The sequence below is a fragment of the Triticum dicoccoides genome, chromosome 6B, assembly GCF_002162155.2.
Source record: "Triticum dicoccoides isolate Atlit2015 ecotype Zavitan chromosome 6B, WEW_v2.0, whole genome shotgun sequence".
Lineage (NCBI taxonomy): Eukaryota > Viridiplantae > Streptophyta > Magnoliopsida > Poales > Poaceae > Triticum > Triticum dicoccoides.
Genome location: NC_041391.1, coordinates 525,552,489 through 525,567,197, shown reverse-complemented (window position 1 = coordinate 525,567,197; position 14,709 = coordinate 525,552,489). Strand labels below are relative to the sequence as shown.

The window sequence follows — 14,709 nt, the reverse complement described above, 5'->3', positions numbered from 1 at the left end:
GTGTCTACTATGAGTTTCATGTTGGGTGCAAACAAACATTAAAGGAGCCATTATCTGTATTTTTTAACTAAATCTATTATCTGCCTGCTATCATTAGTTTTGGGTCTATCCACAGTTTGCTACCATCACTTTGGATTTGTGCATGCACTCCTTACATAATCTCAGTATGTTTTATTCCTATGCATGCCAGTTATTGTACACAATGGAACTGATCATGTAGAGCAAAAGAGACGAGTATTGTGTGGCAATAAAATTTCATGCAGACGTCGTTCCATTGTGGGCGCAAAGGCAGCCCCCCTCCACCCATTTCGGATCGTAATCAAGAGGAAGATAACTGTTATGAGGGGGATTCAGAAGGAGAAGACCACTCCTATTTACCCCATGAGGTCTTCGCTCTAACTTGCCACATGTTTTGTGTGAATGCCACATGTTTAGTGTCTAATTACCATATATGTGAATTATGCAATGCCATCTTGTTGCAAGACATTATATATGTGAATTGTGCAATGTTATCTTGTTGCAAGGCATTATGTATGTGAATTATGCAATGCCATGCTGTTTAGGCAAGCGTCATATATGTGAATTATATCATGCCGTCCTTTTTTTGTATTTCTCATTTCTTTTGTCGATAATGTTTGTATATTCAACTGCTCTTCTTGTGCATCAGCCATTTGAATTGGTGATGGAGAAATCTGGAGTGAAAACAAGGTCTTCATAGCAGACAATGCTACCTGCTGAAGCAGATATCTTGCTGGTTATAGATAGCTCTTCAGAGGAGGATTCAGAGGCAGATGACCAGTCCTATTATCCCCCTGAGGTGTATGCTCAAATTTGGCAGGGTTATATTACTCATATAATGCATATGTTGTATTGCAATGCTTAGTTTTTACATCATATACACAATATTGAATGCCATCTCCTTAGTTGACACATCATATATGTGATTGCCCTCTGCTCACTTCCTTAGTATATAAATCATATATTTGAATTATGTCATGCCATGATGTTTACATAGACAGCATGTATCTGAATTATGGCATGCCAACCCATTTTCTAAAGACATAATATAGTTATATCATCTCATCCTGTTTACATAGTCATCATATTTTAAATTACGTCATTCTATCCATGAATTATATCATGCCATCATGTTTCCATCGACGGCATGTTTGTGATTTATGGCATGCCAACCACTTTAATAGACACATCGTATAGTTATATCATGTCATCATGTTTACATAGTCATCATATTTTGAAGTATGTCATTCTATCCTGTTTAGTTAGCCATCATACATGTGAAATTATGTCATGCTATCCTGTTTAATTAGCCATCATATATGTGAAATTATGTCCTGCTATTCTGTTTGCTTAGACAACATAAATGTGAATTATTTCATGCCCTGTTTTCTTCCCTACTATCCATTGCACCTGTCTATCTTACAATGTCTGTACATTCAATTACTTTTCTTGTTTATCAACCATTTCAATTGGAGGGAGTGATGGCAGTATCTGTGGGAGTAAAAACACGGTCTTCAGAAAAGATCGTGCTACCTGTCGATGTAGATAGAACCACGGTTGTACTTGCCCAATAACCAGCCCCACCACACATAACCCACACTCATGCAGATTGTACCCCTACCCGGTTGGAGAGAGAACCAGCTACACCCCTTCTAACCCCAACCCCAGAAAAAAGACACCCAGTTCCCGTTGACACAGCACCGTCTCCACCATAGAGCATCGAAACACGAGCAGTTAGTAAGGCAACTGCAGTGCCCAAATCACGAGGACCACCACTCCGAACCCGAAGTTAACGCTTAAATCAGAAGAAGAATTGTTCTCAGGTCAAGTTCCATAGCTATGGTTCATACTACTTTGCTCTTGCATCATTGTATTTACTGATACCAACTAATTTCAAAATTGAAGGATGCAATTGAAACTCCAATGGCGCAACAGGTATGTTTTAAACCTGTTTCTTCAACGTGTTTGGCTGTTTGCTGTTGTAACTTGCTCTATGTTGATTTCAGTTTCAATTGAATAAACAGTTATGTTCTCATGCCATGCACATTACAAGTATTGTTATTGTTGTGTATTTTCCCACACTTATATTATGTATATACTGCTTTGTCTTAAATAGATATGATTTGAACTGTATCTATCTTGATTTGGCAACATAAACTAGAATGATATAGACCATACCTTGACCATACTACATAGATATATGTTTGTTTCATGCTGTTATCCTGTCCACCTTACTACTGAACTGATTTACCAAAATGAGTTTCATATACTACATTGTAAACCTGAGATGTGTTTGTTTGTTTCTCTTTTAGAACGCGGATAAAATATTGGAGAAGAGTACCCTGTTATGCAATGGTAAAGGAAGTAATGCAGATAAGGTTCAAGATAGTGAGACATCCCTGTTGGTCTCCAAGAAAGCTGATAAAAACTATACTAAAGACACTGAGACAACCCCAAAGTCCTGTCTTGATGTAGTGTTCGAGTTACTGGCTACCACTGATGGCACCAGCTCTTCGAACTCGTTGCCTGAATCAGTTCGGCTTCTTGAGTCTCAACTTCAAGTTGAAAGACATCGATCAGATGTTATGCGACAGGAAGCCGAAGGACTGAGGAAGTCCCTACAGAATTCAGATGCATACTTTCTGGTGCAACAGCAAGCGCTGGAGGACTTAAGCGCCAAACAAGAGAAAGTTAATAAGCTTGCTAAGCATCTTGCCAGCATTATGGGTACCCAGGATATTGTTTCTTGAGCTCTTCTGAAGTGATTTCAGTTCTGGACTTGTTTTGCTGCGGCGTTTATATGCTGATGTGTTCCCTATATTTTCACTCGTGGCGAACTTTGATGCCCAGTGGATGTAATATGTGTAATAGCCGTGATAGCCTAGTGTAAGTTGCTTGCTTATTTATTTCCTTGTTGTCTTGTTTATTTGTTTGCTTGTAGTCAGTACAGTTCTTTTTCTGCGGTTTGCTAGTGGCTGCAATAACCTATTTTTTAAAACTAGGCCACAATAACCATGGGCTAATATTTACTGTAGTGACACTGGGCCTCCTACGGGCCGTAGAAACAGTGGGTCTTCTACGGGCCATAGAAGCAGTGGGCCTTCTATGGGCCGTAGAAACAGTGGGCCTTCTACGGGCCGTAGAAACAATGGGCCTTCTTCGGGCCGTATCATCAATGGGCCTTATACGGGCCGTATGATCGATTGGCCAAACATGGGCCAAACAGACCGCATTCTGGTCGTAAACGGGCTAGAGTTGGAATCGTCCGTTCATGGGCCGACCATAACGGGCCATCGTTAATAGGCCATAATTGATGACGCTATGAAAACAGCCCAATGTATTAACGGACCACAAACGGGCCGACTGTAACCACAGGCTGAATTTGGCCCACAAGCAGAAAATGACAATAACGGGTCGTAAGTAAACGAATGCTGGAAAATAGCCCAAGAATAAATGGGCTCTGAGAAGGCCGAAAGATAACATGGGTTGGAAACGGCCCAACGGAATAACGAGCCGTTAATGGGTATAAAGTGATACACTGTTCTTTACGGGCCAGTTTCACCACGGGCCGTTAATGGATGTAAAGTGATACACTGTTCATTACGGGCCAGTTTCACCATGGGTCGTTAATAGGCCAAGAGTTACATAGGGCCTCATATGGGCTGAAAGACATCATGGGCCATACATGGGCCAGAAGTGAAAACGGGCTGGAATCATATTGGATGGCCCAGATGACGCTACTGGGCCTAATTCGAATAGGGCGTAACGGGCCTTGGGTTAGTGGGCTGTAAATGGGCTATATGCGAACAGGCCGTTAACAGGCTTTCCATGGGCCGGCCCGCCAGCTTTTGACCAAGTCAAACGGGCCGGCCTTTTCACAGGAATGGGCCTCTGTTGGGCCATGTCACGTGTCAATGTATCATAGGCGCCTATCTGACCCATTGACGAGCTGACACGTGTTTCGTCCGGCCAATAAGAATTTTACACATGGAAATTTCCCATTCGTCGGGGATGTTAACGGGTTATCGGATCCAAAACCCGACCTGATAGCTTAACGACGTTCCGTTACGGTGGATGCCACGTGTTGGTCACCCTTGACGAAAGCACTTTTGTGACGCGCGATTTATCGTCATGGAAGTGGACACTTCCGTGATGATAATTTTGGTAATGTCATGGAACACTTCTACGACAGCACACGTATGACTATCTTGATTCTGTCATAAATTTGTCATGGATGTACATGCATGACAAAAAACGCGACCTATTGTGACAAACATGTATCATCACGGAAGTGTATTTTTTTGTAGTGCATGTTGGTGATGTAAGTAGTGCTCATGCTGAAGCTCAGGAGAAGTATGATATGTTCACTGCACCACAAACATCAATTCGGGAGACTATTGCTTCAAACACCTCACAATACAAGGCTTTGTATAAACAACGTTTGACATGGACACTCAAGTGTGTGAGATTTTTGTTGCGCCAAGGCTTGGCATTTAGAGGACATGATGAAAGTGAAGACTCGCTAAATAAAGGAAATTTCCTTGAGCTTCTAAATTGGCTAGCAGGAAATTTTGAAGAGGTTGATAGGGTTGTTCTCAAGAATGCTCCACAGAACTGCAAGATGACTCACCATGATATACAACAAGAGGTGATAAAATGTTGTGCACAAGAGACTACTAAACTAGTCATTGAAGAACTTGATGGAGGTCATTTTGCAATACTTGCAGATGAGTCTAGTGATGTGTATCAGAATGAACAGTTGGTTGTTTGCTTGCATTTTGTTGATAAGAAAGGAAGGGCGGTTGTAAGATTTCTTGATCTTGCTCATGTTGAAGATACTACCTCTTTGACACTAAAAGATGCAATTCAGAAAATGCTTATGGACTACAATTTGACCTTTGCGATGGTTCGTGGGCAAGGATATGATGGAGCTAGTAACATGAGAGGTAATGGAAATGGCCTGAAAAAACTGATTACGGATGAGTCCCCTTCTTCCTACTATGTTCATTGTTTTGCCCATCAACTACAGTTAACTCTTGTTGCTGTTGCTAAGGAGAGTGGTGATTGTACTTGGTTCTTTCAGCAGCTTGCACACTTGTTAAATGCTCTTGGCATGTCTTGTAAAAAGATGAGAATGCTTCGGATAGCTCAGGCTGAAGAACTCATTGATGCTTTGGAATTGGAAGAATTAGAAACAGGGAGTGGGCTGAATCAGGAAATGGGTTTGGGAAGGCCATGTGATACACGTTGGGGCTCTCACTCCAAAACTGTGAACCATGTCATCTCTATGTATGGTGCACTATGACGAGTCCTTCGCAAGATTGGAGACGAGTACCATGGTGCGAAGGCACAAGCGGCTCTATCCATAAAGACAATATTTCGATCATTTGAGTTTGTTTTCATGGCACACTTGATGCAAGAAATATTTGGATACACAGATGAGTTGTGTAGAGCTTTGCAAAAGCAAGACAAAGATATTGTTCATGCTATTGAGCTTGTTGGTGACACAAAGTATTACTTGGAGGCTTTGAGGACCGATGCTGGATGGGATGATTTTCTCACAAAGGTCACATCTTTTTGTACAAAGCATAAGATCAAAGTTGTTGATATGGAGGGTCCTTACTTTCCCGTTGGCCGGCCTAGAAGGGGTTTATGTAATGGTGCGATCAATTACCACCGCTTCAAGGTTGATATGTTTGTGGGTGTCACTGATAGGCAAATCAGTGAGCTGAATGGCAGATTTGATGAGGTAAACACGGAGCTACTTTCTTGCATGGAAGCAATCTGTCCACTTCATCTATTTGCTGCTTATGACCAAGATAAGTTGGTTAGGCTTGCTACAAAGTTTTATGCTTCTGATTTTACAAGTGATGAACTAGCAAGACTTCCATGGCAACTAAACATGTATGTTATTAATGTGCGTAGAGATGAAATGTTTCAAAACCTGAAAAATCTGTGTCAGCTTTCAGTTATGCTTGTTGAGACAAAACAAGCATGAACAATATCATATTGTTTACAAGCTTCTTAAGTTGGTATTGATTCTGCCAGTAGCTACTGCTAGTGTTGAAAGGGTGTTCTCTTCAATGAGCTATGTGAAGAATAAGCTAAGGAGCAAAATGGGTGATGAATATTTGAACAATTGTTTGGTTACATTTGTTGAGAGAGAATTTTTCAATCAAGTGAATTATGAAGATGTCATCAATCTCTTCCAAAAAGGCGATCACAGGGTTATATTGTAAGAAGGATATCATCACATTATCAGTCAAAACTCGAAAGGTACTTATGTATTCATGTTGTTATGGTCTGATACATTGAAATATTGTTATTGCCGTTATGCTAGTGTTGTTTTGTTCATATATTGCTACTGTTGTGTTGTTTGGTTCATATACTACATTTAGAGCAAAAAAATTGGATGAATACCCGGCTTCATTTCCTGGCGCCGCCACTGCTCACGCATCATCGGAGGGGCAGCAAGGATGATGAAGAACCCCTCCGTGATCGTTGCCCCCTCCGGCGGAGTGCCAAAAAAGGCCTCTAGATTGGATCTCATGGTTCTGGAACTTGCGGCAGTGGAAAAAGTATTTCCTTGACTCCCCTAGGGTTTTTGGGATTTTAGAGTATTTATAGAGGCGGAGGTAGGTCAAGAAGCCTCCCGTGGGCCCCACCGCCCATCAGGGTGTGCTAGAGGCCCTTGGCGCGCCCTGGTGTCTAGTGGGCCTCACGGGCCTTCTCTCATTTGCTCTAGAAGCTTCCAAGGTCTCTTATCACCAGAAAAAAAATCTCCAAAAAGTTTTGTGGCTATTGGACTTTGTTTGGTATTGATATTCTGCAAAGTAAAAACAAGCAAAAACGGCAACTAGCACTGGGCACGATGTCAATGGGCTAGTCCCAAAAAATGATATAAAGTTGCGAGTAAATGTATATAAAACATCCAAGATTGATACTTTAATAGCATGGAACAACAAAAAAATATAGATACGTTGGAGGCATATCAACTACCAACTCGAGTACTGGACCTGAGCAAAAACCTGACCCCTCCCTCTCCTCTCCTTATAAGAAACCAATCTGGATCCGAACCCACTTTAAACAACCAACTTTCACATTCTAGTCTGCACAATCATCCAGTCACTCCAATCTATACCACAATTGCAGGCTACGACATAACTATAATCACTGAAGCAAAATTGGAGTAGGGCACCAAGATGTGGGTTACCTGAACCGGAAAAGCTAGGAGGAGGCAGCACGAGCACGCCACCCTGAAGTCTGCCTCTATAAGCTGCAGGCTGCCATATTGTGGAGCACCAGGATAAGCGTCTCATCCTGGACGGCCACGGCAGCACCGTGGATGGCTGGTCCTCCCCTTCCATCTCTGTGGCCGTCACTCTTCTGACTTGAACTGTGCAGTAGTGATCAACATGCAAAGAAAAAAATCCATCATGGGCCACTGCGAATATCACACCTTCTTCCACAATGTTCGTCAGCTCAGCACGCAAACCCAGCAGGTATCCTTTCCCTTGTTTGTCTTTCTTTACCTTGGTTTGTTTAGTGGCTGAAAGTAACGAATGTATGTAAGAAATGAAAGTCTTCACAAATATGGTACTCTCCTGTTGGCAGAGAACATGCAACACATGTTGGGGTGTGAAGAACATATTTGAGTATAATGGAGTGTATTAGATAAAAGGTAGATGCTAAACTTGGTAATTGAGGAAAATGAGAACAAAAAATATAGTTTAGTTTATTACTAAGCAACATCGCATGCTAAGTAATAATTATCATTTCAAAAGCAAAAGGCGTGTTCTACAATAAATATCAGTTTATTGAGTATATGATTTCCGTTTATTACTAAGGGTACTGAATTGATGATCCAAACAACCAATGTGAAATTAAAATTTCAAGGTTATCTCTTTATCTATGGTCTTTCACATTGTCATATCTAAAATATGTTATAATAACATGCAAAAGCGTATGTAAATGATGTAATAACAGGCAGAAGCGTATAGGCTCTGTTCGACCCTTTAACACTGTAGACCAATCGTTAGTTTTTGTAAAGGAACAAGAAGCATATTGGGTTGATTGCACAGAATGGGACCTATAAATGTTGGGCGCACAACCTTTCTTAAAATAGACATGACCAATATTTCTAGCAATTAAGGGACTCATGATTCATATTTGGGGTTACAAATCGATAGTCAATAAGAGACGCACTTCAAACATTACAAATTAGACTTTATACATTACTTTTAAATGCAAAAATGGTGATGTAGGGTATTATCCCAAAGAATGAACAATTATGTTGTACATAATCACAAAAATCACACTCCAAAGATTGTACTTTACATACCTAAAGCTGTAAACCATAGCGCACGACGAGGTCAAGAAATGGTTCATCAGTAAATGCACAACCCTTTTTTGCTATATAAAAGCTTATACACATTTACACATTTTATGCATCTAGTAGCAATTTTAGGTAACAAAAACAGTGAACTCCTAGATGACGTACAACCTGAAATAACACTCATTCAATAGCAAAACAACCACCTAAGCTAGTACATGACCATCAGCCACACGCACATCATACAAGACCAAGACCTCATCAGGCCACCCTAGTGTAGGAGAAGAGCAATGTATCCTACATCAGCTGTGTATGCATCATTCATGAGGATTAAAAGACTTGGACTCAATTGAAACATTCATCATACCATCTGTGTTGCCGATGGTGATGCCACTCCTACTGGCAGCATCGACGTCGACCTTGTGTGGTGGTCGGGGTGGACGACAGTGTCCTCCTGGTCGTCCTACTGCACAAAAGGTTAAAGATTGGACTGGTCCCACACAAAGATGAAGATGGGCCTTGTAGCAGCGCGCATAAAATAGTCTGATGCACTAGGTGGAACATACTCAGAATTAGGCACTATATCATTACAGTTTGACCAAAATAAATCTCGGACCCGTCGAAATTACAGATTCATCAACAACTTGGCAAACCAAAAAATTCATTGCACTTGATTACAACATGTTCAACAATTAATTGGAGAGGACATATGACGTTCATCCCTAATCATGGACAATTAAATCGTCCATGTGCACGAAATGATTCATCAGTAAATGCACAACCTTTGGCCATATAAAGCTTACACGTTTTCAGGGATTATTTTCTCTTAGGTAATAATAACACGTAGCGGCTAGGTGAGGTACAAACTGAAATATCGTTCATTCATTTAGTAGCAAAACAACAAACTTTGCTACTTGCTGACCATCAACAATCACACACACATCACTTTTACACAAGAGGGGAGCTAGAGGTAGGAGATGGACTCACCGGAGAGGTGGTAGTCGACGCCGCCGATGCCGTCGGGCTCAGGCATGGGCTCCTAGTTGTCATCTTGGTCCTTGTGGATACCGTCCATGGATTGGAAGTGGATGACAGAATCCCATCCCGAGATCACTTGTTATTACCTGTTGAGGTTCCTCCATGGAGAAGAGCAGGTGTCATCAGCACAACAAAAGAAGAAGCCTCTGAAAACTGAAACGACCATGGGGATGGGGGTGCTGCCTTGCTTACCCGCGCTAGGAGCCGTCGAGGTGGAGGAACACGACGACGTCATTGGCCAAGCTCGGCTGCACCACACCGGAGCATACGAACGCGACCATCGCGAGCGCTCTTCCGTCGAACTCGACCATGTGAGGGGCGTCGTCGTCGTTGTGGTGGTCATCCTCGTCCATGGAGGGGGTTAGGGAGAGAAGGAAGAAGAGAAGAGCAGAGGAGAGGATCTGAATCGAGGTAAGGCAGAGCTCACCGCGCCGGAGTTGGAGGCGACGCCGAAGCCAAAACCCTAGCTCTGGATCTCGTGAGGAGGTCGCACCACCGGCGCGGCAGGAGGGCCTGGTGAGCCGCTGCTCTCACGTCGAGCTCGCAGCTGCATCCGCATTAGGCCACTGCCGCCACTCCTGATGGCTCTGCCATCCTTCATGGCGGCAAGGGGCTAGCATGAGGGGAGGGCCGGTACGACCACGTGTGGAGGAGGGAGGCGCAGAGGAGCGGCGGCGGCTCGGGCCGGAGAGAAGGAGAGGAGTGAGAGCGACGGCTACGCGCGAGAGAGAGGCGAGAGGAGAATGAGCCCTAGCTTTGTCACCCGATTGGGGATGAGGCCACGAATCGTGGTAAGCCACCCGGCGCCGGGTATGTGAAATCCCAATAATGCCCTCGGCGGGGCGTAGGAATAACCTGCGGTGGCAGAGATATTTGAACACTCGGACCGCGCCGACGGGCACATAGAACAAGCCCCCAGACACCGTCGCTGACAAACGCAGCCCACACGTCAGTGAGATTCGGTCGAAGCTGCGGAGTGAGCTAGACCGGGGGGGGGGGTAACTATTCATTGCTACAGGCCGCGACTTCGATCCGACGGCCGAGGCCCTCCACTCGCTCGATCTGACGGCCGGAAACCCATCAAGCCAGTGAAACAGACGGTCGGATTTGCTTGAGCGCTTAGAGAGCTTGGTTCTCCCCGCGGTTCTTGTTTCTGGATTAGGTTATTTATATAGGGGTAACCATGGGCCCAGCTTGCCAATCTGCTTTTTTTTTTCCTTTCATTCTTCTGGTACAGTCACCGACCCACACACCCGCTACCGCTCAATTAAAAAAAAACACACTCGCTACACCAGACTTTGGATGACCCCCTCAAAAAAGAAAAAAAACCAGACCTTAGATGCTTATTTCCGTCTCGATCCGATTCCCCTCGTCAGAAAAAAAATTAGAAACTCCTCGCCAAACCCCTCCCGTTTCAGAGGCTAGAGGAGGCGAGTCCTTCGCAGGCGAGGGCGGCGAATCGAGAGCAACTCTTGCTCGCAAGCGGGGGGATGAAGCTCCAGATCATTCCGGTGACGGCCAGCGGAGCTGCGCCCGATCCCTTCGAGCTCGAGATCAGCGAGGCCTCCCAGGTATGGAGATGGTACTTGTGTTTCCCTGTGCGGATGCGGATCGTCGCTGTGGGTCGTCCTGGGGAGGAACCCTAGCCCTCTTAATCTAGAAGCCTTCTTCACTCGTTCCATTTTGATGCGATATCGGGGCGGATGCGGCAAAAGGGAGTCGTATCGGAACCTGCATAATTCCTCATGGGAACCTGCATAATGCTGTAGCGGGGTTGGGTGGGGTAAGGGATTAGTATCGGAGACGGAGCTCTTCACCGAGCGACCACTGAACTGATTGCTATCGATTTTGGCTTGTTCGCTGAAATATTGAGGTCGTTGTGCCAAACTGGTTAATGAATAGGTTTGATCTGTTTGTTCTGAACGGGCAGGAGTGCTTCAGTGACCTACAATTGCTTGGAACCCTGCGGTCTTGCCACCCTTAGGCTGAAATTGCGTCGGATTCTGTATTGATATTCCTGTGTAATGATTTACTTAGTGATTTAGAATTTGAATTGCTGTTTATATGAAGGTACCATGATAAGTTTACAGCTACTCACTATTTTCTAGATGTGTGCCAGGATATTGTTTTGCTTGGTTCATAACTTTATTTGTGCTCTATGAAGGTTGGGCAACTGAAACAGTCCATTGAAGCGATGATGGGGAACCAGTTGTGGAAAGTGTCAACGATGGGGATCTTTCACAGGGATAGGGAGCTTCAGGATACTTCAACCTTACTTGAGTATGCCATCAATGAAATGGATCCGGTCACTGTAGTTTCGTGTGAGGTATGATTATTTATTAATGCAATGCATAATTACTTCCTTACTGATGTGTTACCATGTATACTTCACAGGTCAACAATCGGGTGAACTTTCCTACTGGTGATGAAGATCTGTGAGCACCATTAGCCTTGTATTAATATTTTGGTGTAACTGTGATGATTCACATATGGGCCATGTGCTATCCTCTAGTCCTTTAGAAGCATGAATTCTGCAAATTCTGTATACTGTATCGATAACCGGCTGATTCATGGATTATGCCATAAGATTGTGTTAACAACATGGTGTGCACGCAGAGTAATTGTCAAGGACTTAGTTAGGACAGCTTTAATGCACTTCCATATATCTTTTCTCTATGTACAACCTGTCTAGGGTTTCATTCAGTTTGAATAGAACAGGGGATACCACTTCTTAATGATAACTAAAAACTTCGTATCCCCATAATATTTTGCCCCTTTTATATCGTTATTATATTTGAAACTTGTTATGTGTGAATAACATGGTTTCCTGATGCAGGCATTATCTCTATTGAACACTAAGAATCATTTTGCATGGTTTCCTGATGCAGGTTTGCCAACGTTGATCCATCCACTGATGTGTTCTTCACCATTGATGTAAGAAATATTTACCCTTCACCTCATATTATCAGGATTTATCTTCACAGATTAATTTAGTGTGTGGTGATTACACAAAAGAAAATTAGTAGGTTGTGCATGTCACCTTATCAATCCATGTGACGGTTCTTTGCTAGTGGTTCTTTGCCATCTAAACTTATCAGTGCAGCGAGCATCAAGTTCTTTCTAATACTGGAAGTAAACTGGTACAGGCTTCACAGCCCGTGAAACATAATTGAGTTTTTGATATTTATTGCTCTTGACATGTGAGTACTGTTGTTTTATATTTTGTGCACTTGACTTTATTTGATGTGACATATCTGTTGTGAGTTATCAGTAGTTTACTTAATGATGCATAACCTGTTTGTGAAAACATTTCAGTACTTTCTTGTGATCTCTTAGCTGCAAGCATTTTTTTGGCACACTCTAAGCTGCAAGCATGGTAATATGTATTATCTGATCGTGGTGCATGTGTTTCTGCATTACGTTGTATATATGCTAGACTGTCTGAGTTTCATTAGTGCTTTAAGGCATTTCAATTTAATTAGAATTTATGTACTGTGCAGGAGCTACTGGGGCTACAGAATGAAGCACTTGATGTTAAGATGATATTGCCTACAATTTTCAAGGTTGGCTGTTTACAGCTGTTTGCTTAATTATTTAGTCTTCCTGCTCAGCCTCTCCTATACATATGTTTTGTTTTGTTTTTTTCCTTGTAGCAACTACTGAATTGCACAACTTCACGACTCACCACATTAAAACTGCTGGCCAATTGCGGGACAAAGTTGATAATAGCCCACCAAGTTGGCTTTCGAAGCCTGAGGCATTCGCAATCCTATCAAATGCTAATACGTTTGTTGCTGAGAATGTTCATGAGTATGACAACCGGAGGAATGGTGGTGTTGCTCTGGTGAGATCAGCTAATTATGGAGAGTTCCTCCGCCAAGGTCCGGGCTATAAGCATTCTCTTCAAGAAACTACGAGGACTGTCACGATAGAGAAACCTGCTGCAAAATGGAAGGTATATTGTGTTTTGTGTACTACCGTGGTTTATATTTCCAAGGATAAATACTGTGCTTGACTGAGAATACGTTGCATTTCGCCATAGATAGCAGGAGAGATCTTTATGGACCGTTACGAGATTATGGGCGATCTTTGGAACCGCAGGCGTGTTCACCTGGCAAATGATGATACTTTTAGTTTGATTCAATGGATGACAGCAAACCCTAAGCAAAAGGTATAAACATGTATTAGTACATTTATTGTCTGAATATGAATATCTATACCTCCATAGATATTAATGAAGCTAATTTAGATGTATCATTCCTGTTACTGTTATACCTTATTGATACTTGAACTTTGCTATTTCTGAGAATAGGATACCATGAAAGAAGAACTTTCTAATGTTGTGAAAGCAGTGAGTGAGATGACAGGTCAACTGGTAAGTTTGGAGAGGCATCACAAATTGTTTTAATCAATGTTTGGTGTTTACATGGGAAATTGCTTTAGCCAATGTCTTGCTGATCTGTGTATTACTCTTGTATCTTCAGAATGCTGTTGCGGGCGATGTAACCTGTCTGAAAAGCGGGCTTACGGACGTCAAGACTGATCTAACATCAATGAAGCAGAGTCTAACGGACATCCAGATGAGTCTTGCTGTACGTACATCTATATCTGTATCCGTATCATTAGAACATGCTTCTGAAATTTAGGATTGAGCATAAAAAGGTTGAATAAGAAAAGACATTTAGTGCACATGTTGCTGAACTGCGAAATGTGAAGCATGTTCTAACAGTAAGAAAATTCATACAGGCTCTTGTGCACCGGCTTCCTCCTCAAGGTTCTTGAAGCATTCGGATGACCCGTCTCAGCTCACCGAAGTCCTGTCAAAAGCATCATGTGCATGGGTAGTTAATTGATCCAACTCACGGAAGTCCTTTACTGAAACAGTGGGTGCATCTGCATCGTGTGGTTATTTGATCGGCCACTGAGGTTCTAGAGGATGATGGTGACATACCGTTTTGGTAACAATGTCGCTGGAGGCTTGGATACTACGATGGTTATGTTGTTTTGTTCTGGCGACTGGTCCGACCTGCTTCACGCGGCAAGAAGTTTTTTGGTCATTTTTCTGTTCACGTATCTTTTGCCGCTTTGTGATGGGAGCCGTCGTGTTTCCTCTCCGTCCTTGGTCAGGCGTCAGATCTGGCCAAGCGGAGGTAGGATCTGACCCGGGGACGAGTGCAAGGCATTTTGATGCATCATGTATTCGTGTTTACGCCCGACGAAAGAATTGTGTGGCGTGGTTAGTTTTGTCCCTTGGCGACACGCGTCGGCATCGGGAATGAGCCCTGCGCACTGTGTGGGCGCGCACGCTGCCGTGGGGTGGT

At 43.1% G+C, this 14,709-nt stretch overlaps 1 protein-coding gene across 2 annotated transcripts; it reads left to right on the top strand.

Moving 5' to 3' along the window:
- Positions 1-10,751: 10,751 nt before the first annotated feature.
- On the top strand, positions 10,752-14,457 carry LOC119325520. Of its 2 annotated transcripts, none has more exons than XM_037599258.1 (10): positions 10,752-10,959; positions 11,553-11,714; positions 11,783-11,823; positions 12,277-12,322; positions 12,889-12,951; positions 13,042-13,343; positions 13,435-13,559; positions 13,701-13,763; positions 13,873-13,980; positions 14,135-14,457. In XM_037599258.1, exons 1-6 carry the CDS (start codon positions 10,879-10,881, stop codon positions 13,234-13,236), a joined length of 588 nt encoding a protein of 195 aa, XP_037455155.1. In that variant the 5' UTR covers positions 10,752-10,878; the 3' UTR covers positions 13,237-13,343; positions 13,435-13,559; positions 13,701-13,763; positions 13,873-13,980; positions 14,135-14,457. The 2 variants fall into 2 exon arrangements, with proteins under 2 accessions (XP_037455155.1, XP_037455154.1); XM_037599257.1 differs by having other exon boundaries at positions 13,431-13,559.
- Positions 14,458-14,709: the final 252 nt, after the last annotated feature.

Coding starts and splice junctions, on each gene's coding strand:
- LOC119325520 (XM_037599258.1), top strand. CDS start 10,879: ATGAAGCTCCAGATCATTCCGGTGACGGCCAGCGGAGCTGCGCCCGAT. Junction 11,715..11,782: donor TCACTGTAGTTTCGTGTGAG/GTATGATTATTT, acceptor TATACTTCACAG/GTCAACAATCGGGTGAACTT. Junction 12,323..12,888: donor ATGTGTTCTTCACCATTGAT/GTAAGAAATATT, acceptor TGTACTGTGCAG/GAGCTACTGGGGCTACAGAA.